General features: G+C 41.0%; 1 protein-coding gene across 4 annotated transcripts in view; it reads left to right on the top strand.

Moving 5' to 3' along the window:
* The first annotated feature begins 1601 nt into the window (after positions 1-1601).
* Positions 1602-25013, top strand: part of LOC118393265 (V-type proton ATPase 116 kDa subunit a 2-like) — a 36199-nt gene continuing 12787 nt past the window's right edge. Inside the window, exons 1-3 of one of the 4 annotated variants that reach the window (XM_035785794.2) lie at positions 2359-2420; positions 3897-3975; positions 14130-14176. Coding sequence is in view for 1 of the 4 variants with exons in the window: in XM_035785793.2 (XP_035641686.1) it covers positions 2304-2420; positions 3897-3975 (196 nt within the window). In the remaining 3 variants the exon portion in view is untranslated. Of the gene's footprint in view, positions 2421-3896; positions 3976-11036; positions 11290-12603; positions 12737-14129; positions 14177-25013 lie in introns of those variants that run through there. The other 3 variants (XM_052461563.1, XM_035785793.2, XM_035785796.2) reach the window with 3 other exon arrangements.

The following is a 25013-nucleotide window of genomic DNA, read 5'->3' as shown; positions in this document are numbered from 1 at the left end:
ACTAAGGTAACCTGCCTAAATGACTACCGACCCGTAGCACTCACGTCTGTAGCCATGAAGTGCTTTGAAAGGCTGGTCATGGCTCACATCAACACCATTATCCCAGAAACCCTAAACCCACTCCAATTTGCATACCACCCCAACAGAATTCAAAATAAATCACAACAGTGTCACCAGCTAAGCACACCCACACCATCACACCTCATCCTCCTTGCTTCACGGTGGGAACCACACATGCGGAGATCATCCATTCACCTACTCTGCGTCTCACAAAGACACGGCGGTTGGAACAAAAAATCTCAAAATTTTCCACTGGTCTAATGTCCATTACTCGTGTTTCTTGGCCCAACAAGTCTCTTCTCTCTTCTTATTGGTGTCCTTTAGTGGTTTTCTTTGCAAAAATTCGACCATGAAGGCCTGATTGACGCAGTCTCCTCAACAGTTGATGTGAAGATGTGTCTGTTACTTGTATACTCTTCAAAGCATTTATTTGGGCTGCAATTTCTGAGGTTGATAACTCTAATGAACTTATGCAGCAGAGGTAACTCTGCGTCTTCCTTTCATGTGGCGGTCCGGATTGACTGACCTTCATGTCTTAAAGTAATGGTGGACTGACGTTTCTCTTTGCTTATTTGAGCTGTTCTTGCCATAATATGGACTTGGTCTTTTAAAAAAATAGGGCTATCTGCTGTATACCACCCCTACCTTGTCACAACACAACTGATTGGCTCAAACACATTAAGAAGGAAAGAATTTCCACAATTTAACTTTTAAAAAGGCACACCTGTTAATTGAAATGCATTCCAGGTCATGACCTCATGAAGCTGGTTGAGAGAATGCCAAGAGTATTTCACCTTTATTTATCTAGGCAAGTCAGTTAAGAACAAATTCTTATCTTACAATGACTCCCTACCCCGACCAAACCCTCCCCTTACCCGGACAACGCTGGGCCAATTGTGCACCGCCCTATGGGACTCCCGATCACGGACGGTTGTGATACAGCCCAGGATCAAACCAGGGTCTGTAGTGACACCTCTAGCACTGAGATGCAGTGCCTTAGACCGCTGCATTACTCGGGAAGAATCTCAAATATAAAATATGTTTTGATTTGTTTAACACTTTTTTGGTTACTACATGATTCCATATGTTATTTTATTGTTTTGATGTCTTCACTATTATTCTACAATGTAGAAAATAATACAAATAAAGAAAAACCATTGAATGAGTAGGTGTGTCCAAACTTTTGACTGGTACTGTATGCTTCAGTAAGGTTGGCTTCTTAGCGTTCATAGCAATGGTTATCACAGAAAATAGATGTTGTGGTGCCAGCTGCAGAGATGTATTTTGGCATACGAGAGATTTGACTTCAGAAGATTTACAGGATGTGTTGAGTGGTGGTGTCCCGTTCTCCCAGGCCGTTGGCATGGTGCAGGAGCAGATAGGGTCAACGTAGTGGAATGAGGTTGTGGACTTTTAATGAGTGTAGAGTTAGTTGGTAGGGTGTTTTTTTATTATATATATTTTTTATATAGTTTAGTTTAGTTTTTCCTTTTCCCATTTTGTTTCACAAAGTATAATATATTTATATTATAGTCCAGTTGAAGGCGGTAATGCAACATATTGGATGCCAACCAATGTTAAACTCAAAAGAAGAAGACTTGCCGAGTTGGATGATGGTTGGATCAAGTCGGAGCTCCTTTTTTCCCCCGAGTTACCAGTCGTCTTGAACGCACTGAAGTCGGAGATTTCCAAATTGTTTTGAACGCGGCATAATTTGCATACAAGTTCCATATCAATGGGTGCATGAGTATTTAAAGCAAGTTAGACTTATTTGAAATTTCAAGTTTGTAAAATGTGCTTATAGTAATAGTTATCTACCGGAACGTTTGTACTGTCAGGAGCTAGCTAACGTTACCACAACTTGATTGAGAAGAGAGTTTACGGAACCATCTAACGCTAGCTAGTGACAGTGGACCTTCTGGTTCGCTAAATCGATAGCCACGTTAATATGGTTACAAGAAGATGACTTCGACGGGTCCTTTTTGAGACTCACTGGACTGGAGACGTGTCACTGATGGGCCAATGATTGACACGGTGTTGAAGTGAATGCACCGGTAGTTTGCTAGCCAGCCAGCTAGCTGCTAGTTTGCTTGCCAGCTAGCTACTTCTAAGACGCCGGAGCTCGCCGGTGAGATTGTTCGTCCGCTAAGCCTACCCAGGGAAGTGGTTTGTGCTCGTGACTAAGATTAGCTGAAACTAGCGAGCCGGTTGTAATTGTGTGAGGAGAAGCGCAGGCTGTCAAGATGGGCTCGTTGTTCCGAAGTGAAGAGATGTGTTTGACCCAGCTGTTTCTGCAGTCTGGATCAGCATACGACTGCATCAGCGAACTGGGAGAAATGGGTATGGTGGAATTCAGAGACGTAAGTATGATCCCCAAATAAACTGTCATCTAACGAGCACAGCTGTATTGAAACAATATGAAAAGTTATTATCTCTTTGGTGCTGTTGTATTGTGCGCTGTCACTGTCAGACATGAGCAGGAATGTACAATGTTGCCCATGGGTTTCCTTAACACAAGACCTGACACAAGATGGCTTATAACACGTCAAGTCTAACCATATTGAGTAGAGTAGATTGTGCTTGTGCTTGCTTTACCGATGTTAACAGGTTCTTGTGAGGAGTCTGGACCAGTTTGATTTCATTCGTTGCAACTTGCCCTGTAGAGCAGTGGTCACCAACATTTCCTGAGGCAAGACCACTTTGAGGCTAAATTCAAGCAGAGATCTACTGCTCAGATTGTTTTTAAACATGACTTAAAAAAACGTAAGCCGAGTCAACAATAACCAATTAAAAACAGTTTTCTATTAATGAGTTTTTTTTCATTATGCTATATGCCCAATACATTATCATGCTAGATTTGCACTGGTGCTGTTCTCCTCAGATAATTTTAAAATGATTTAAACAATTGCGGTATATGATCACACTGGTAATAGATCATTTGTTGTATTACTTGTGAGGCACAGCTAAGTAAGCATAATTTTATTTTTTACTGAACTGATGGCCTGCATCTGATGGTCAGTCTAAGGGGAGTGAGGGAACAGCGTGAGGCTCAACACCCTGATTCTCCAACCTGACTCACTGTCCCACCGCCCTCTTTCCCTCAGCTGAGAAAATGGGACACAGTCGTCCAGCTGACCAGCTGATGTTGTTACTCCTATGACTAGAGAAAGTGAAATATTTCTTGGTATTTAAAAAAACACAAGTCACTAATAATAACACAAGCTTATCGGAACATTTTGCTATACTCATTCAATGCAGCTGCAATGCTGGTGGCTTATAAATGTGTTGAACAAAGTGTTGACATTGCTGAATAACAATTTAAATATGAACTTACAAACAGTAGCTCTTTTGTATTCGTTGAGTCGCCAGTCATGGTTTTAAGTTTTGAAATCTCACAGTATCAACATTGCGTGTTCCAGGCTTCTTTTTACAGTCTATTGCTCGAGGAAACTTTGCAGACGTGTGATCTGGCCTGTGATCTGGCCTATCTGATTGGCCAGTGGTAGGCCTACAGGTCCACTTGATTTGCTCACTGTGCCTGCCGGGTACGCAGAGTTCTACCTTCAGACACATGAAATGGTTCAAAATGGGACAGTTGACTTCCTGTTGCTCGGGCTGCTGAATCAAGTGCACCTACCGCAAATGGCGTTATCGTTGTGTTTTTAACAGAAATGTCTTGGAGAACGATCAGTCGATCATAATCGACCGGTTGGTGACCACTGCTGAAGAGTATAATGTGGAATGTTGACGATCATTTGCAAAATCCAGTCAATCTGCTCAGACAGGTGTTTGTTTGTGGTGAAAGTAACAATGTGGCTCTGCTCTTACTGTTTCAGCTCAACCCCAGTGTGAATCTATTCCAGCGGAAGTTTGTCACTGAGTTAAAAAGATGTGAGGAGATGGAGAGAATTTTAGGTAAGGATAAAACCGGTCGGTATAATCTTTAAAAAAAGTGATGATGGGCATGATTCACTCCTGAATAACTCAACAACATTCACACTTAGTTAGTTACTGTCTAAATCCCAGTCTCCATGGTCATGGTGAAGTTATGAGATACACTGATCTGGCCAATGAGTCTCATCCAAGGCAGCTAAACTCAGGCTTAATTTGAGGCCAATGCTTGGTGATTAAATATAGGTCCCCAAAAAAGGAAAGTACAAGGAGCGTTGGGGTGAGTTTCTCAGAAATGTGAGCTCCTGAGAGGATAAGTGTGAGGCAGAGTACATTTGACTCGTGAGGACTTTAAACACCGGGCTGTCCTTAGCACCGGGCTGTCCTTAGCACCGGGCTGTCCTTAGCACCGGACAATGGGTGTTTTCACATATGGTCCTCTTTAAAAAAACAGTCTCAGTTCTCTTTAAAGTGAACTCTGGGGTAAAGAAAAAGTGAAGCAAAATAACTGTTCTCTTTGTATTCACATTGCCCTTGCATTTGAATGAGGACTCAACTATTTTGCCAGTTCACTTCACCTATTTTGTGGACAGAGTCCTCTTTTCTTTCACATTGCTTTTCAATAAGCATTTCTCAACGGCTGGCCATGCCTTCCTCCTGGCTACTCCAACCTCGGCCAACCGCCCCAGCTTCTCCTTTACCCAAATCCAGATAGCAGATGTTCTGAAAGAGCTGCAAAACCTGGACCCGTATAAATCAGCTGGGCTTGACAATCTGGACCCTCTATTCCTGAAACTATCCGCTGCCATTGTCGCAACCCCTATTACCAGCCTGTTCAACCTCTCTTTCATATCGTTTGAGATCCCCAAGGATTGAAAGCTGCCGCAGTCATCCCCCTCTTCAAAGGGGGAGACACCCTGGACCCAAACTGTTACAGACCTATATCCATCCTGCCCATCTAAGGTCTTCGAAAGCCAAGTGAACAAACAGATCACTGACCATCTCGAATCCCACCGTACCTTCTCCGCTATGCAATCTGGTTTCTGAGCTGGTCACGGGTGCACCTCAGCCACGCTCAAGGTCCTAAACGATATCATAACCGCCATCGCTAAAAGACAGTACTGTGCAGCCGTCTTCATCGACCTGGCCAAGGCTTTCGACTCTGTCAATCACCATATTCTTATCGGCAGACTCGGTAGCCTCGGTTTTTCTAATGACTGCCTTGCCTGGTTCACCAACTACTTTGCAGACAGAGTTCAGTGTGTCAAATCGGAGGGCATGTTGTTCGGTCCTCTGGCAGTCTCTATGGGGGTGCCACAGGGTTCAATTCTCGGGCCGACTCTTTTCTCTGTATATATCAATGATGTTGCTCTTGCTGCTGGCGATTCCCTGATCCACTTTTACGCAGACGATACCATTCTGTATACTTCCGGCCCGTCCTTGGACACTACACTGTGCTATCTAACCTCCAAACGAGCTTCAATGCCATACAACAATCCTTCCGTGGCCTCCAACTGCTCTTAAACGCTAGTAAAACCAAATGCATGCTTTTCAACCGTTCGCTGCCTGCACCCGCACGCCCGACTAGCATCACCACCCTGGATGGTTCCGACCTAGAATATGTGGACATCTATAAGTACCTAGGTGTCTGGCTAGACTGAACTCTCCTTCCAGACTCATATCAAACATCTCCAATCTAAAATCAAATCTAGTCGGTTTTCTATTCCGCAACAAAGCCTCCTTCACTCACGCCGCCAAACTTACCCTCGTAAAACTGACTATCCTACCGATCCTCGACTTAGGCGACGTCATCTACAAAATAGCTTCCAATATTCTACTCAGCAAACTGGATGCAGTTTATCACAGTGCTATCCCTTTTGTTACTAAAGCACCTTATACCACCCACCACTGCGACCTGTATGCTCTAGTCTGCTGGTCCTCGCTACATATTCGTCGCCAGACCCACTGGCTCCAGGTCATCTACAAGTCCATGCTAGGTAAAGCTGCGCCTTATCTCAGTTCACTGGTGACGATGGCAAAACCCACCCGTAGCACGCGCTCCAGCAGGTGTATCTCACTGATCATCCTTAAAGCCAACGCCTCATTTGGCCGCCTTCAAGTTCTCTGCTGCCTGTGACTGGAACGAATTGCAAAAATCGCTGAAGTTGGAGACTTATTTCCCTCACCAACTTTAAACATATGCTATCTGAGCAGCTAACCGATCGCTGCAGCTGTACATAGTCCATCGGTAAATAGCCCACCCAATTTACCTACCTCATCCCCATACTGTTTTTATTTATTTACCTTTCTGCTCTTTTGCACACCAGTATCTACCTGCACATGACCATCTGATCATTTATCACTCCAGTGTTAATCTGCTAAATTGTAATTATTCGCCTACCTCCTCATGCCTTTCGCACACAATGTATATAGACTTTTTTTTTTTTTCTACTGTGTTATTGACTTATTGTTTACTCCATGTGTAACTCTGTCTGTTCACACTGCTATGCTTTATCTTGGCCAGGTTGCAGTTGTAAATGAGAACTTGTTCTCAACTAGCCTAACTGGTTAAATGAAGGTGAAATAAGAAAAAACAAAATATGTTTAGAAAGGAACCAAGATGCTTTTTCTAACATGCACTCTGGTGCAGGCTAGATGCAGTGCATTGTGAAAGTTTTCAGACCCCTTGACTTTTTTCACATTTTGTTACGTTACAGCCTTATTCTAAAATTGATTAAATAAATTCCTCAGTCTACACACAATGCCCCATAATGAAAAAGTTATTTGTATTTTAGCAAATGTATTAAAAATTGAAATACCTTATTTATATAAATATTCAGACCCTTTGCTATCAGCCTCGAAATTGAGCTCAGAAGCATCCTGTTTCCATTTATCATTGAGATGTTTCTACAACTTGCTTGGAGTCCACCTGTGGAAAATTCAATTGATTGGACATGATTTGTAACAGCACACACCTATCTATATAAAAAAAAAAAAGTCCATGTCAGAGCAAAAACCAAGCCACGAGGTCGAAGGAATTGTCCGTATTGCTCCGAGACAGGATTGTGTTGAGGCACAGATCTGGGGAAGGGTACCAAAAAATGTCTGCAGCATTAAAGCTCCCCAAAAACAGTGGCCTCCATCATTCTTAAATGGATGTTTGGAACTACCAAGATTCTTCCTAGAGCTGGCTGCCCGGCCAAACTGCGCAATCAAGGGAGAAGGGCCTTGGTCAGGGAGGTGGCCAAGAGCCAAATGGTCACTCTGACAGAGCTCTAGAGTTCCTCTGGAGATGGGAGAATCTTCCAGAAGGAAAACCATCTCTGCAGCACTCTACCAATCAGGCCTTTATGATAGTGGCCAAAAGTAAAAGACACATGAAAGCCTGCTTGGAGTTTGCCAAAAGGCACCTAAAGACTTTCAGACCATGAGGAACAAGATTCTTTGGTCTGATGAAACAAAGATTGAACTCTTAGGCCTGAATGCCAAGCATCACATCTTGAGGAAACCTGGCACCATCCCTACGGTGAAGCATAGCGGTGGCTGCATCCTGTTGTAGGGATGTTTTTCAGTGGCAGGGACTGGGAGACTGGTTAGGCTCGAGGGAAAGATAAATGGAGCAAAGTACAGAGATCCTTGATGAAAACCTGCTCCAGAGTGCTCCGGACCCCCGACTGGGGCAAAGGTTCACCTTCCAACATGACAACGACCCTAAGCACACAGCCAAGACGATGCAGGACTGGCTTCGGGACAAGTCTCAATGTCCTTGAGTTGCCCAGCCAGAGCCTGGACTTGAACCAGATTTGAACATCTCTGGAGAGACCTGTAAATAGATGTGCAGCGATGCTCCTCATCCAACCTGACGGCTTGAGAGGATCTGAATAGGAGAAACTCCCCAAATACAGGTGCGCCAAGCTTGTAGGCTCTTCTTGGGTATGACGCAAGGCATTAATCGCTGCCTAGAGTGCTTCAACAAAGTACTGAGCAAACTGTCTGAATACTTATGTAAATGTGATATTTCAGTTTCGTATTTTTCTTTAAATTTGCATAAATGTATACCTTGTCTTTGCTTTGTCATTATCAGGTATTGCGCGTGTGGATTGATGAGCGGGGGGTGTGGGAAAAAGTCAAGGGGTCTGAATACTTTCCGATTGCGCTGTATACCTCCTTACATTTTGGAAGCTAATAGATTGCATATAGTTAATCTGAGATGTTGTAATAAGAAGATACTATTAACATGTCCATTTTATTGGTAACAGAATAAATAGCAATAGAATAACTGCATAATAAATAATGCTGTAATTTGACAATTGTATGCCCAAGGTAGCGCTACAATAGATTATGTACCATATGTTGTGATTCTCACCAACTATATTGTCTAATCACACTATTCAAACCCCACAAGCAATAAACATCTTATGATGTTATCTTAGTCTATATGTCACATATTGTAAACAAATCATCTAAACTAAAAACTCCACACATTTTGGAATTTCTGTGCGTCATTGACTATATCCAAAAACGGCACACTTTTTTTTTTCTGTGAACCTGCACATCTTCTCTTATTTGTGGCACCAATGTGAGGGTTTATGCCAGGGGAAATGGTGTTACAGTAGTCTAGTGTGTGGTGCGGGAATAATGACCAGCAAACCTGGGGAGTTTTGCATTCACATTGTCCTAAAAAAAGGAAACCGGACTGCGGAATTCAAGCAAACCGAACTCAGACCACCACTCGATGGTCTCCGTTCAGTTCGCTTCAGGTGCTCTTATGAGGGGTCTGAGTTCACACTACCCAAAAAAATTAAGTGAACTGCTCTGAGTTCACAAAAACACAAAAATGTCCTGAAAGGGCCTAAAGACTGGTTCTGGGATAGCTTATCCCGTGTTCACATAAGCATTTGTTAGTCCAGGGTTAACGCTTAACATTTGTATCCCAAAGCCCTGGACTAACAGACGAATGCAACACTCGTCCAGAGGTGGAAAGTAACAAACTATTCTCATTACTGTAATTGAGTGGCTTTTCCAAGTACTTGTATTTTTAAAGTCAGTATTTTAAAGCTGCAATATGTTACTTTGTCTTTAAAAAAACAATTATGTTCTAAAGCTCTTAAATTGCTAGTGATCATCCAATGTGATTTCAACAGTAACAATATTGCGCTTCCAGCCTACCTGAACTGCTGTATTCAATTTCCCTGTCTGGAAAGATTTACGACTGCATATAATGAATTACGAGTTTCCGGAGCCAGTGCCAGATCAGACTGAGATATGAATGGAACTTTGATGCCCATATGGCAGATACAGGCAGCACACCCCATCTAACATAAAGAAACTAGAGTTCGACCGATTATGATTTTTCAACGCCGATAACTTTTTTTTTTTTTTTTTTTTTTTTTTTTTTAGGACTAAAAAAAGCAGGTACCGATTTTTAAAGTTTTTTTTTTTTATTTTTATTTTTTTATTATTATTAATTTTAAAATATTTTTTACATTTTTTTTTAAATCAGCCTATTTAAAAAATAATAATAATAAAATAAAATGTATATATGTAATAATGACAATTACAACAATACTGAATTAACATTTATTTTAATTTAATATAATACATTAATTTAGTGTCAAATAAATAATGAAACATGTTCAATTTGGTTTAAATAATGTACCAAAAGTGTTGGAGAAGAAAGTAAAAGTGCAATATGTGCCATGTAAAAAAGCTAAGGTTTAAGTTCCTTGCTCAGGACATGAGAACATATGAAAGCTGGTGGTTCCTTTTTACATGAGTCTTCAATATTCCCAGGTTCAGAAAAGTTTTAGGTTGTAGTTATTATAGGACTATTTCTCTCTCTACCATTTGTATTTCATATACATTTTGAATTTGTATGTTCTAATAGGTACTTTAGTATTGCCAGTCTAATCTCAGGAGTTGATAGGCTTGAAGTCATAAACAGCGCAATGCTTGAAGCATTGTGAAGAGCTGCTGGCAAACGCAGGAAAGTGCTGTTTGAATGAATGCTTACGAGCCTGCTGCTGCCTACCACCGCTCATTCAGACTGCACTATCAAATCATAGACTTAATTATAATATAATAACACACAGAAATACGAGCCAAGGTCATTAATATGGCCAAATCCAGAAACTATCATTTAAACAAAACGTTTATTCTTTCAGTGAAATACGGAACCATTTTGTATTTTATCAAACAGGTGGCATCCGTAAGTCTAAATATTGCTGTTACATTGCACAACCTTCAATGTTATGTCATAATTATGTAAAACTCTGGCAGATTAGTTCGCAATGAGCCAGGTGGCCCAAACTGTTGCATACACCCTGACTCTGCGTGAAATGAACGCAAGAGAAGTGACACAATTTCCCTAGGTAATGTTGCCTGCTAACATTAATTTCTTTTAATTGAATATGCAGGTTTAAAAAAATATTCTTCTGTGTATTGATTTTAAGGCATTGATGTTTATGGTTAGGTACATTCGTGCAACGATTGTGCTTTTTTCACAAATGCGCTCTTGTTAAATCATCCCCCGTTTGGCAAAGTTGGCTGTCTTTGTTAGGAAGAAATAGTCTTGACACAGTTTGCAACGAGCCAGGCTGCCCAAACCGCTACATATACCCTAACTCTGTTGCACAGAATGCAAGAGAAGTGACACAATTTCCCTAGTTAAAAGAAATTCATGTTAGTAGGCAATATTAACTAAATATGCAGGTTTAGAAATGTATACTTGTGTTTTGATTTTAAGAAAGGAGTTTATGTTTATGGTTCGGTACACATTGGTGCAATGACACTGCTTTTGTCGCGAATGTGCTTGTTAAATCACCCGTTTGGCGAAGTAGGCTATGATTCAATGATAAATTAACAGGCACCACATCGATTAAATGCAACGCAGGACAAGCTAGATAACTACACATGGTTGATGATATTACTAGTTTAACTAGTGATTATGTTAATATCTTGTAAAAAAAAAAAATTTAAATTAAAAATAAAATAAGTTTAATGATAGCTAGCACCTTACCGTGGCTCCTTGCTGCACTCGCATAACAGGTAGTCAGCCTGCTACGCAGTCTCCTCGTGGAGTGCAATGTAATCGGCCATAATCGGTGTCCAAAAATGTCGATTACCGGTTGTTATGAAAAATTAGGGCCAACTTCAAGTTCAGCCATTCCGATTAATCGGTCAACCTCTAAAAGAAACAGTGAACTTAAGAGCCAACAGGCGAAAAGGGAAAAATGATTGCGCCCGGGCCAAGACAAGAGTCGAGACTGAACCTCCTATTTGCGTTCAAAGTGGAGAGCGCTTGCTAGCGAAGGGATTCAAAACTGACCCGCTGAAAAGGTAAGACATACGTAAGCTAATGTAGCTATCTTGCTAGCTAGATATAAAGTGATGTGTTGCATTGTAGTTGTAAATATGGAAGTGGGTGTTATAGCTACTATGGATTACTTGTTTGGGTTGTTGTTGTTGTTAGCGAGCTGACTGCTTGTTTTCATTTTAATTTACACTATTGCTTCGCTATTTAGTTGTTGCTAGCTATACGGTTGAAGTCGGGAGTTTACATACACCTTAGCCAAATACATTTTAAACTCAGTTTTTCACAATTCCTGACATTTAATCCTAATAAAAATGCCCTGTCTTAGGTCAGTTAGGATAGCTCACATTCTTAAAATAAAGTGGTTGTCAGAATAATAGAAAGTGATTTATTTCAGCTTTTATTTCTTTCATCACATTCCCAGTGGGTCAGAAGTTGACATGCACTCAATTAGTATTTGTTAGCATTGCCTTTAAATTGTTTAACTTGGGTTAAATGTTTCGAGTAGCCTTCCACAAGCTTCCCACAATAAGTTGGGTGAATTCTGGCCCATTCCTCCTGAAAGAGCTGGTGTAACTGAGTCAGGTTTGTAGGCCTCCTTGATCGCACATGCTTTTTCATTTCTCCCCACAAATTTTCTATAGGATTGAGATCAGGGCTTTGTGATGGCCACTTCAATACCTTGACATTGTTGTCCTTAAGCCATTTTGCCACAACTTTGGAAGTATGCTTGGGGTCATTGTCCATTTGGAAGACCTATTTGCGACCAAGCTTTAACTTCCTGACTGATGTCTTGAGAGGTTGCTTCAATATATCCACATAATTTTCCAGCCTCATGATGCCATCTCTTTTATGAAGTGCACCAGTCCCTCCTGCAGCAAAGCACCCCAACAACATGACGCTGCCACCCCCGTGCTTCACGGTTTGGATAGTGTTCTTCGGCTTGCAAACCTCCCCCTTCCTCCAAATATAACGATGGTCATTATGACCAACAGTTCTATTTTTGTTTCATTTTCTCCAAAAAGTACGATCTTTAACCCCATGTGCAGTTGCAATCCGTAGTCTAGCGTTTTCATTGCGGTTTTGGAGCTGTGGCTTCTTCCTTGCTGAGCAGCCTTTCACGTTATGTCGATATAGGACTCGTTTTACTGTGGATATAGATACTTTTGTACCTGTTTCCTCCAGCATCTTCACATGGTCCTTTGCTGTTCTGGGATTGATTTGCACTTTTTGCATCAAAGTACGTTCAACTCTAGGAGACAGAACGCATCTCCTTCCTGAGCGGTTTGACGGCTGCGTGGTCACATGGTGTTAATACTTGCGTACTATTGTTTGTACAGATGAACGTGGTACCTTCAGGCATTTGGAAATTGCTCCCAAGGATGAATCAGACTTGTGGAGGTCTACAATTTATTTTCTGACGTCTTGGCTGATTTTCCCATGATGTCAAGCAAAGAGGCACAGAGTTTGAAGGTAGGCTTGAAATACATCCACAGGTACACCTCCAATTTACTCAAATGATGTCAATTAGTCTATCAGAAGCTTCTAAAGCCTTGACACAATTTTCTGGAATTTTCCAAGCTGTTTAAATGCAGTCAACTTAGTGTATGTAAACTTCTGACCCACTGGAATTGTGATACAGTGAAATAATCTGTCTGTAAACAATTGTTGGGAAAATGACTTGTCATGCACAAAGTAGATGTCCTAAACGATTACCAAAACTATAGTCTGTTAACAAGAAATTTGTGGATTGTTTGAAAAACGAGTTTTAATGACTCCAACCTAAAGTGTATGTGAACTTCCGACTTCAACTGTATGTATCCTTGACCTTGTGTTATATTTCTGTCTGATCTTAACAGTGCATCTGATTGGCTAACCAGCTACTTCACAATAGTGGCACGGAATATCCATGATCATCATTTGACGACAAAGCTCTAATTAGAAAACATATTTCAACAACAATATTGCCGCCTTTTCAGTTATAACAGGGAGCAATCGACATCAACACCTACCAAGTGTAGTGTGTTACCAGCCCCACCATTGTCAAGTATTGAATTAGATCGGGAAGCGGGCTTTAGCAAAGTGTTTTTGGCCATGTCTGTTCCAACTCTGTATGTCCCCTAGCTGGCCAAGAACAATAATATTTCTACTAAAAATGAAGTAGACATCTGCAAATGCTAGGCATCTATGTGGCTAAGATGTTTAGGAAAATTAACTACCCAGGATTTTCTTTGAGTAATGATGGAATACTATCCCAATAGATTGGCTTAGTGCACAGAGATATGACCATGTTATTCCTCATTTGAGCTGTCAGGCTGAGATGTAGACAGTCGTAGCCCGAAAGCTACACATTTATAGGACTGTGACCATTTATAATTCATGTTTCCAGTCATTTAATATGTTATGCCTAGTAGCCTCCTCCAATTATCATTAATCCTAAACTGGATGTATTTACCCTGCAAATATAAGATTGCTTATCATCAAAGGCAGTTCTGTCCCAGTTGTCAAATGGTGAAATTGGGATTGATGGAGCATGTTAAATTAAATAAAAACTATTATCTCTAGGTCAGGGATGGGTAACTCCAGTCCTTGAGGGCTTGATTGGTGACACACATTTGCCCCAGCTGACACCTGACTTCAATAATCAACTAATCATTGTCTTCGGGTTAGAATGCAATTGGTTTAATTAATCAGGTGTGATAGCATATTAGTTTTCTTTTTTTAAATAAAGGGCTGGGGGAAAGTGTGGCACCAATTAGCCCCTTGGGACTGGAGTTGCCCATCCCTGATCTAGGTCTACATCTGAGCTGGAGTCATTCTAGAACCACATACTCATTTACATGGTTTACTTTCCCTCCTCTGGTAGAACTTGTAACCATCGTCCAGCCTCATGGAATGCGAAGGGCAACTAATGTAAGTGTCAACTACAGTTCTGCACTTTATAGTAAGAAACAGAATAATATTTGGTGAACATTTTATCTTTCAGCTACAGGAGACTCTACAATAACAAGTCTCGAAGGTGAAGTGTCTAAGCATTGACAACTTCAGAGGTCTACTAAACCTACATCCCAGAACTTCAGAGAGCAGTGTTAAGACTGGGCTCTCAATTGGTGCTACCAAGAAGAATGACCCTGAGATCAAATGAACCAAGACTCCATGATGTGCCTCCACCAACAACGGCTGAGCTGCTACAACTTCAAGGAGATATCACCACGCAACACAGGATGCAGTTAGCACACCTTTTGGTGGGGAAGGAGCTTTCCCTCATGTCAGACTTAGTGGTTCCTGGGAATGTGTGAAAACATTTCATTACTCAGTACTCTGTAGGTTGTTGAAAGAGGGTGGCCTACAACCAAACATGAATCATATGTAAATAAGGGAAGTTTGTGTGGGCAACAAACTTGTGTATGAAACAATATTTTGTGTATTCTTTATCTAGCATATAGGCATCATTATTGTGGTTTTAGAATGATTTACTAAACTGGTTTCCTTTGTCTAGCATACTTACACTAGGGCACTTATCTAGAAAGATGGACTGGTGTAAATACAGTACAAAACAAGTCAGATCACACAAATCATGTCAAACATTTATTAGGGAGATAAAACAACCTATTCTCTAACCTCCAAAATAACAAAAGCGCAGTGTAAGAAAACATACTTTTAATATATATATTTGAAATGTAAAACATACAAATCTCAGCGATATCACCCTGCCCAGACCCACCTGCTCACACCCACATCTCCAGTGCCTGCATCACCCTCTGCCACATGACCTCAAACTGCACCATTTTGTTTCTCTCTGATGTAAAACATTCAGATAAAGTACTGAACTGCTATCACCCAGACCTAGTGGAAAAAAACAATACTATAAGAATATTTTGAAGATAAATACACAATGTAGAGACAGAAGTCGAGCTGGGTTATAACCTACATTCTGTCCCTTTGTTCACTGGGGAGAGGATTGCTGAGGGAGCATCACTGAGAACCAGGAGAATGAACATCTACCCCCAAGATTTGTCCTATTTGAATAAACCTATTTTCCTCCCCCTGATTTGTTTGGGGATCTGTGTTAAAGAATAACATCAACTGCTTAACATTAAAGATAGGAAAAATATTAAATTTGGTGCTAATTGGGATCCAAGTGAAGAATAAAGTACATTGTAGTCATGGAAAGTGTTCAAATCGGGTTAAAGTTCTCTACTGCAGTGGATTTCCATCATTGATTCTTGAGGTTGTTTTTGAGATCAGTGGTCCTTCTGTAGCTCAGTTGGTAGAGCATGGCGCTTGTAACGCCAGGGTAGTGGGTTCGATTCCCGGGACCACCCATACGTAGAATGTATGCACACATGACTGTAAGTCGCTTTGGATAAAAGCGTCTGCTAAATGGCATATTATTATTATTATTATTATTAGATTTGCATTCAACAACTCCAGTGGGGGTTGGAGATGGCATAGCCTAATACTAGCGGAAGCATGTCTTTTCAGCCACAACCGTTGATGACAGGTGTATAAAATTGACCACACAGCCATGCTATCTCCATAAACAAACATTGGCAGTAGAATGTCCCGTACTGAAAATCTCCAGTGACTTGCAACGTGGCACCGTCATAGGATGCCACCTTTTCCAACAAGTCAGTTTGTCAAATTTCTGCCCTGCTAGAGCTGCCCCGGTCAACTGTAAGTGCTGTTATTGTGAAGTGGAAACGTCTAGGAGCAACAACGGCACAGCCGCAAAGTGGTGGGCCACACAAGCTCACAGAACCGTGCTGCAGAGTGCTGAAGCGTGTAAAAACTGTCTTTCCTCGGTTGCAACACTCACTACCGAGTTCCAAATTGTCTCTGGAAGAAATGTCAGCACAAGTTGGAGTGGTGTAAAGCTCACCTCCGCTGGAGTTCTCTGGATTGAGGAATCACGCTTCACCATCTAGCAGTCCGACGGACGAATCTGGGTTTGGAGAACGATACCTGCTCGAATGCATAGTGCCAACTGTAAAGGAAGAATGGTCTTGGGGCTGTTTTTCATTGTTCGGGCTTGGCCCCTTCGTTCCAATGAAGAACATCTTAACGCTACAGCATACAATGACATTCTAGACAATTCTGTGCTTCAAACTTTGTGGCAACAATTTTCCCTTGCCTGTTACAACAAGACGATGACCCCGTTGTGTGGGCGAGCGGTTTGCTGATGTCACCGTTGTGAACAGAGTGCCCCATGGTGGCGGTGGGGTTACGGTATGGGCAGGCATAAGCTATGGACAACAAACAGAATTGCTGGTCACAGAATTGTGAGGAGTTCCTGAGGCCCATTTCTTTTTTCTTTTAAGGTATCTGTGACCAACAGATTCATATCTGTATTCCCAGTCATGTGAAATCCATAGATTAGGAGCTAATTCATTTATTTCAATTGACTGATTTCCTCATGAACTGTAAACTAATGTGCAGCACAGTATCGCTCAACTCAGACAGCGGTGTGTAGCCTACTGTAACTGCTGGCAAAGTAATTCAAAGCCTGTACTTTATCACTCAGGATATAACTTTCCAGTGCTACTATTTTTGCCATGTAGGCCTAATGTTGTTATTAAAACAAAATCAGTCAACCCCATAGTAGAATAGTTTTTACCTATTTACTTAGTCAGCTTGTTGTGTATTTTATGCGAGATAAATATTCCTCGAGGGACATTCAAGTTGCGAGAGCCATGAGAGGGGAAACATGTCCGATTCTGATTAGCAGTCAATACACAACACTTCCATGAAAGCAGTTTTGGCAAATGTAGTTTGAAAAAAAAGTTGGGGATCCAAGTTTTACGTTGCTATCACGTTTATTTATCTACTCCTTCAATTGCGGCATCGTTTTACAAATGCAGTTTTACAACCTGAGTTTTAAGAATGGTTTCAGCGCAGCAAAGCTTATGAAGGGGAAATGTCCTCTTAAAAGGGCAATGAAATACTTTGTAATAGAAACAAAGCAAAAGTCAAATTTTGAGTGAAATTATTTTTATTCATATTAATTATAGAAAATAATTAATAATATCAATCAGGATGTTGTGTCCAATGGGGTAAATGCAAATGGATGCAGGTCACTGAACTAAATGACTATCGCCCGTGGCACTCACTTCTGTCATCATGAAGTGCTTTGAGAGGCTAATCAAGGATTATATCATCTCCACCTTACCCACATTTACATTTAAGTCATTTAGCAGACGCTCTTATCCAGAGCGACTTACAAATTGGTGCATTCACCTTATGACATCCCGACACCCTAGACCCACTCTAATTGGCATACTGCCCCAATAGATCCACGGATTATGTAATCGCACTGCACACTGCCCTATCCCATCTGGACAAGAGGAATACCTATGTAAGAATGCTGTTCATTGACTACAGCTCAGCATTCAACAACATAGTCCCTTCCAAACTCAAGACCCTGGGATTGAACACCTTGAACACGGGGGCCCCTCGGGGGTGTGTGCTTTGTGCCCTTCTGTACTCCCTGTTCACCAACGACTGAGCAGCCGCACACGACTCCAACACCAAGTTTGCTGACGACACAACGGTGGTAGGACTGATCGACAATACAGCAGAATATAGGGAGGAAGTCCGAGACCTTAGCCAGACAGAGAAGCTGATCGTGGACTATAGGAACTGGAGGGCGAGCACACCCCCGTCCACATTGATTGGGCTGTAGTGGAGCGGGTCGAGAGCTTCAAGTTCCTCTGTGTTCACATCACTCAGGAATTAACATTGTCCACACACCCACACAGTTGTGAACAGGGCACGACAGCGTCTTTCCCCCCTCAGGAGGCAGAAAAGATTTGTCATGGGCCCAAAGTTCCTCAAAGTTATACAGCTGCACCATTGAGAGCATCTTGACTGGCTCCATCACCGCTTGGTATGGCCACTGCAAGGCATCCGACCGCAATGCGCTACATAGTGTGGTGAGTACGGCCTAGTACATCACTGGGGCCGAGCTCCCTGCCAACCATGACCTCTATATACCAGGTGGCGTAAGAGGAAGGCCCAACAAATTGTGAAGACTCCAGATACCAGTGCACCAAGTGTGGAACCAACAGGACCCTGAACAGCTTCTACCCCCCCCCCCAATCCATAGGACTGCTAAACAAGACTGCTAAATAGCTAATCAAATGGCTCCCCAGACTACCTGCATTGACCCTTTTTTGCACTGACTCTATGCACACAAGCTGGATTCTACCCACACACTCACATATACACTGACACCCCAACACACACACTCACTTTTTTACACTAACTTTTTTCATACACTGGCTCTATGCACACCTGACTCTACCCACACACTCACACATACTGACACCCCAATATACACACACACACATTCACACTCACCACACGATGCTGCTACTGTCTTATCCATTCTTTTGCCTAGTCACTTTACCTCTATATGTACATAGCTACCTCAATTACCTCGTATCCCTGCATATTGACTCGGTACTTTCTGTATAGACAGCTCCTTCAGAAAGTATTCACACCCCTTGACTTTTTCTGTTTTTTTACAGCCTGAATTTAAAATGGATTAAACTTTAAAAAAATTGTCACTGGCCTACACACAATATCCCATAATGTCAAAGTGTAATAATATTTTTAGAAATATTTACATATTACTACAAAATAAAAAAGCTGAAACGTCTTGTCAGTAAGTATTCAACCCCTTTGTTATGACAAGCCTAAATCACTACAAAGATACAGCCGTCCTTCCTAACTCAGTTGCCGGAGAGTAAGGAAGCCACTCAGGGTTTTAATCATGATGCAAATGGTGACTTTAAAACAGTTACAGAGTTTAATGGCTGTGATAGGAGAACTGAGGATGGATCAACAACATTGTAGTTACTCCACAATACTAACCTAATTGACAGAGTGAAAAGAAGGAAGCCTGTACAGAATACAAATATTCCAAAACATGGATCCTGTTTGCAACAGGGCACTGCTGAAAATGTGGCAAAGCAATTCACTTTTTGTCCTGAATACACATGGTTATGTTTGGGGCAAATCCAATACAACACATTACTGAGTACCACTCTCCATATTTTCAATCATAGTGGTGGTTGGTTGCATCATGTTTATTCTTTCAGTGAAATACGGAACCATTCTGTATTTTATCTAACGGGTGGCATCCACAAGTCTAAATATTCCTGTTACATTGCACAACCTTCAATGTTATGTCATAATTATGTAAAATTCTGGCAAATTAGTTCGCAACGAGCCAGGCAGCCCAAACTGTTGCATATACCCTGACTCTGCGTGCAATAAACGCAAGACAAGTGACACAATTTCACCTGGTTAATATTGCCTGCTAACCTGGATTTCTTTTAGCTAAATATGCAGGTTTAAAAATATATACTTCTGTATATAGATTTTAAGAAAGGCATTGATGTTTATGGTTAGGTACAGTCATGCAACGATTGTGCTTTATTCACAAATGCGCTTTGTTAAATCATCCTTCGTTTGGCGAAGTTGGCTGCCTTTGTTAGGAAGAAATATGCTTCACACAGTTCGCAACGAGCCAGGCGGCCCAAACTGCTGCATATACCCTGACTCTGTTGCAAGAGAAGTGACACATTTTCCCTAGTTAAAAGAAATTCATGTTAGCAGGCAATATTAACTAAATATGCAGGTTTAAAATATATACTTGTGTATTGATTTTAAGAAAGGCATTGATGTTTATGGTTAGGTACACGTTGGAGCAACGACAGTCCTTTTTCACGAAAGCGCACCGAATCGATTAAATGCAACGCAGAACACGCTAGATAAACTAGTAATATCATCAACCATGTGTAGTTAACTAGTGATTAAGATTGATTGATTGATTGTTTTTAATAATATAAGTTTAATGCTAGCTAGCAACTTACCTTGGCTTACTGCATTCGCGTAACAGGCATGCTCCTCGTGGAGTGCAAAGTCAAATCAAATTTTATTTGTCACATACACATGGTTAGCAGATGTTAATGCGAGTGTAGCAAAATGCTTGTGCTTCTAGTTCCGACAATGCAGTAATAACCAACGAGTAATCTAGCTAACAATTCCAAAACTACTACCTTATACACACAAGTGTAAAGGGATAAAGAATATGTACATACAGATATATGAATGAGTGATGGTACAGAGCGGCATAGGCAAGATGCAGTAGATGGTATCGAGTACAGTATATACATATGAGATGAGTATGTAAACAAAGTGGCATAGTTAAAGTGGCTAGTGATACATGTATTACATAAAGATGCAGTAGATGATATAGAGTACAGTATATACGTATACATATGAGATAAATAATGTAGGGTATGTAAACATTATATTAAGTAGCATTGTTTAAAGTGGCTAGTGATATATTTAACATCAATTCCCATCAATTCCCATTATTAAAGTGGCTGGAGTTGAGTCAGTGTGTTGGCAGCAGCCACTCAATGTTAGTGGTGGCTGTTTAACAGTCTGATGGCCTTGAGATAGAAGCTGTTTTTCAGTCTCTTGGTCCCAGCTTTGATGCACCTGTACTGACCTCGCCTTCTGGACGATAGCGGGGTGAACAGGCAGTGGCTCGGGTGGTTGTTGTCCTTGATTATCTTTATGACCTTCCTGTGACATCGGGTGGTGTAGGTGTCCTGGAGGGCAGGTAGTTTGCCCCCGGTGATGCGTTGTGCAGACCTCACTACCCTCTGGAGAGCCTTACGGTTGTGGGCGGAGCAGTTGCCGTACCAGGCGGTGATACAGCCCGCCAGGATGCTCTCGATTGTGCATCTGTAGAAGTTTGTGAGTGCTTTTGGTGACAAGCCGAATTTCTTCAGCCTCCTGAGGTTGAAGAGGCGCTGCTGCGCCTTCTTCACAATGCTGTCTGTGTGGGTGGACCAATTCAGTTTGTCTGTGATGTGTACGCCGAGGAACTTAAAACTTACTACCCTCTCCACTACTGTTCCATCGATGTGGATAGGGGGGTGTTCCCTCTGCTGTTTCCTGAAGTCCACAATCATCTCCTTAGTTTTGTTGACGTTGAGTAAAGCAGGTGGTTAGAGCATTGGACCAAGATTAAATCCCCGAGCTGACAAGATAAAAATCTGTCATTCTGCCCCTGAACAAGGCAGTTAACTAGGCCATCATTGAAATTAAGAATGTGTTCTTAACTGACTTGCCTAGTTAAATAAAGGTGTAAAAAAAAACGTCCAAATCGGTGTCCAAAAATACAGATTTCCGATTGTTTTGAAAACTTGAAATCGGCCCTAATTAATCGCCCATTACGATTAATTGGTTGACCTCTAATTCCACGTATGCAAAGCTCTTAGACTTACCCATAAAGACTCTCAGCTGAAATCGCTTCCAAATGTGATTCAGTGGTGTAAATAATTATGTAAATGTGATACTTCTGCATTTAATTTTCAATAAATTTACAGCAATTTCTAAAAACAGGTTTTCACTTTGACATTATGGGGTATTGTGTGTGGATGGGTGAGAACATTTATACACCTGTTTACGAAGCATGTGACATAACATTTGATTTGAATTTAAGAAAATGTTTTGTTTTTCTGTCTTGAATAAAAGTAATAATGGAAAAGAATAATGGCTGGGTCTTGACTTGTTTATTAAATTGTATTATGTATTATGTAGTCTCGTTTGTGTAGCCAGAAGGCTGACATTTCATTTATTTTATGCAGTGACTAAATACATTTTTTTAAACAAAACCTTGAGATGATAATTAAATGTATTGCTAGAATAGGCGTACCATTGATTTTCAGGCTAATGAATGATAACGAATGTAATAAGTCAATCTTAGCTGTTATATACAGTGGGGCAAAAAAGTATTTAGTCAGCCACCAATTGTGCAAGTTCTCTTGAAAGATGAGAGAGGCCTGTAATTTTCATCATAGGTACACTTCAACTATGACAGACAAAATGAGAAAAAAAGTCCAGAAAATCACATTGTAGGATTTTTAATGAATTTATTTGCAAATTATGATGGAAAATAAGTATTTGGTCAATAACAAAAGTTTATCTCAATACTTTGTTATATACCCTTTGTTGGTAATGACAGAGGTCAAACGTTTTCTGTAAGTCTTCACAAGGTTTTCACACACTGTTGCTGGTATTTTGGCCCATTCCTCCATGCAGATCTCCTCTAGAGCAGTGATGTTTTGGGGCTGTTGCTGGGCAACACGGACTTTCAACTCCCTCCAAAGATTTTCTATGGGGTTGAGATCTGGAGACTGGCTAGGCCACTCCAGGACCTTGAAATACTTCTTACGAAGCCACTCCTTAAGTGGGAGAACTTGCACAAATGGTGACTGACTAAATACTTTTTTGCCCCACTGTATAAAATATAGCATACCTTAGAATGTCACATTATTCACGGCGGGTTTGGATTCGTGGGCAAAATATAAGCGCAACATGCAACAATTTCAAAGATTTTACTGAGTTACAGTTCATCATATAAAGAAATCAGTCAATTTAAATATATTCATTAGGCCCTAATCTATTGATTTCACATGACTGGACAGGGGTGCAGCCATCAGTCGGCCTTGGAGGGCACCCCCCACCCCTCAGACGATTCCACAGGTGATGAAGGGATGTGAAGGTCATGGGCTGGCGTGGTTACACGTGGTCTGCGGTTGTGAGGCCGGTTGGACATACTGCCAAATTCTCTAAAACAATGTTGGAGCCAGCTTATGGTAGAGAAATTAACATTCAATTCTCTGGCAAACAGCTCTGGTGGACAATACTGCAGTCAGCATGCCAATTGCACGCTCCCTCAACTTGAGACAGCTATGGCGTTGTGTGACAAAACTCTTTATAGTGTTTTGTTTACATTTTCGAGGCGATAAGGTGATAGTTGCATGCCGCCACCTAATAATGTATTGGCTGTGTATCGGCTTACTATTCTGTAGTATGAATTCATTACACTTTGTGAAAAAATTGCCCTACCAACTATAACCTTACACCTATTGAAACCTCATCACTGGGAACTACTTTTAGCCCTATATGATCCTACAGAGAGCGGGAGATTCTGGGAAATTGCGTTCAAATCTAGAAAAAATACTGCATTCTTGCCAGAGGCGTCTCCAAAAACACTTATACACACATACAGTAGTTACGCTGTGCAGCTTTTAAATTGGTTTTGAATGAGGTATTGTACTTCGCTACTTTTGTTTAAGCATCTGTTACATAGTGCATTTTTGTAGGCTAGATTTTGTAGTTTTTGTAGGCTACAGTAGAGGGATGACACGGAAAGGTTGTGGCAGCCCCTCAGAGTCAGAAAGAAAATTGTTCATCGTTGTTCAGAGATTCTAATTTCCTGCAAGTTTCTAAAGACGTAACGGCATGCATGGGAATGCTTGCACATTAAATATAACTTTGTAATCAGTTAGCGATGCTAATGAAAATAGTTTTGGTAAACGGAAAGGCTTTCCCCAAAACCTTCTCAATTCAATGTTAACTACAAAGTAGGCTTACCTGGCAGAATGATATCATGATTATTTGTATCAATCAGGTGGGCATTTGTATAGCAAACTCTGCAATCATGTGCAGTGTAGAAAAACTCTCACCAAACACATTTCTCTCTTTCTAGATTTGCAATTCTTCGGGTGTGATTTATGCATTAACATCCACTCAGAACATCCAATTTTGTTGCATTCTATAAATAATTGTAATTTTGATAGTGGAAAGCAAAACAAAAATGAAAAAGAATCATAAACCACGAAAAATATAACAGAGAAAATGGAATTTGGGAAAATACTAAACTGAATTAATCAAATGGGGTGTGTGAGTGGAAGATGGAGAAAAGTTAGTGAATGAGGGAAAGTGTGAATGGGTGAGTGAATGTCATTGCATGGAAAAGATCATGTGTAACAACGTTCAGGTAACTTTAGAGAAATTAGCTATATATCAAGGTCAATGTTTTTATTTTAAAAGTAACTTAAAATACTTGGACTCTGACCATGTTTTAAATGACCTACACCCATGCCTGCGACGTTCAGGCCCTCCCCTACCCGAGCCTGATAACACAGCTTCTTCCTCAGTTTAATAGTATCAATAAGCTGCTTGTCTCTCTGTCCCCGCTCCCTGAGTGTTTCGGCTACTCAATGATGAGATGTGAGAGAGAGCTGTTGGCTGACCTTAGCCAAATACTTTTCATCACTCTAAACTCCGACAAAATGTGTGGAACATTATTATTTTCTATCAACTCGGACAATGTTTTTGCTAGGGCTGGCACAATTACCATATAACCGTGAAACCAACGGTTATGAAGACCGTCATGAAAATAAAATAACCGCCATAACCATTATTTTTTATTGAAGATTGGACGGCTGGGCATTCATGCAGTTGAGTCCGTTTCTGCGGTAATATGGACTCTTAACTCTTATGAAACTTTTTTGCTCCTTGCTGAAACAATCAAGGTGTTGTAGCAAACGTTCTACATTCCATGGTAATGAAGAATGTCCATTCAAATGATGTTAGATTCAGCAAAATGAAGCCACGAGCAGCACTGTAGATATTGAGATGAGCGAGATGTAAGACTTTGCTCTCACAGTCACACACAGTGTCTACGCAGCTTCATGCTGTTACAGCGTGGTAGCCAGGGCACCAAAACAGCTGAGAAGTGGAGGTTTGCGCTTCAAAGCTTTGTTGTTCAAGAAATTGACCCACTATGCAGTTTACTTTCTGCATCTGCGTCATATTGCTGAGTCTACCTTTTTAAAGGGACATTTCTAAAATGTTCAACTTCATATTCATAATCTCC

This window comes from Oncorhynchus keta, chromosome 14 (genome assembly GCF_023373465.1).
Source record: "Oncorhynchus keta strain PuntledgeMale-10-30-2019 chromosome 14, Oket_V2, whole genome shotgun sequence".
NCBI classification, from domain to species: domain Eukaryota; kingdom Metazoa; phylum Chordata; class Actinopteri; order Salmoniformes; family Salmonidae; genus Oncorhynchus; species Oncorhynchus keta.
The sequence above is the reverse complement of the archived record's forward strand: the minus strand, read 5'-3'. Positions and strand labels throughout refer to the sequence as shown.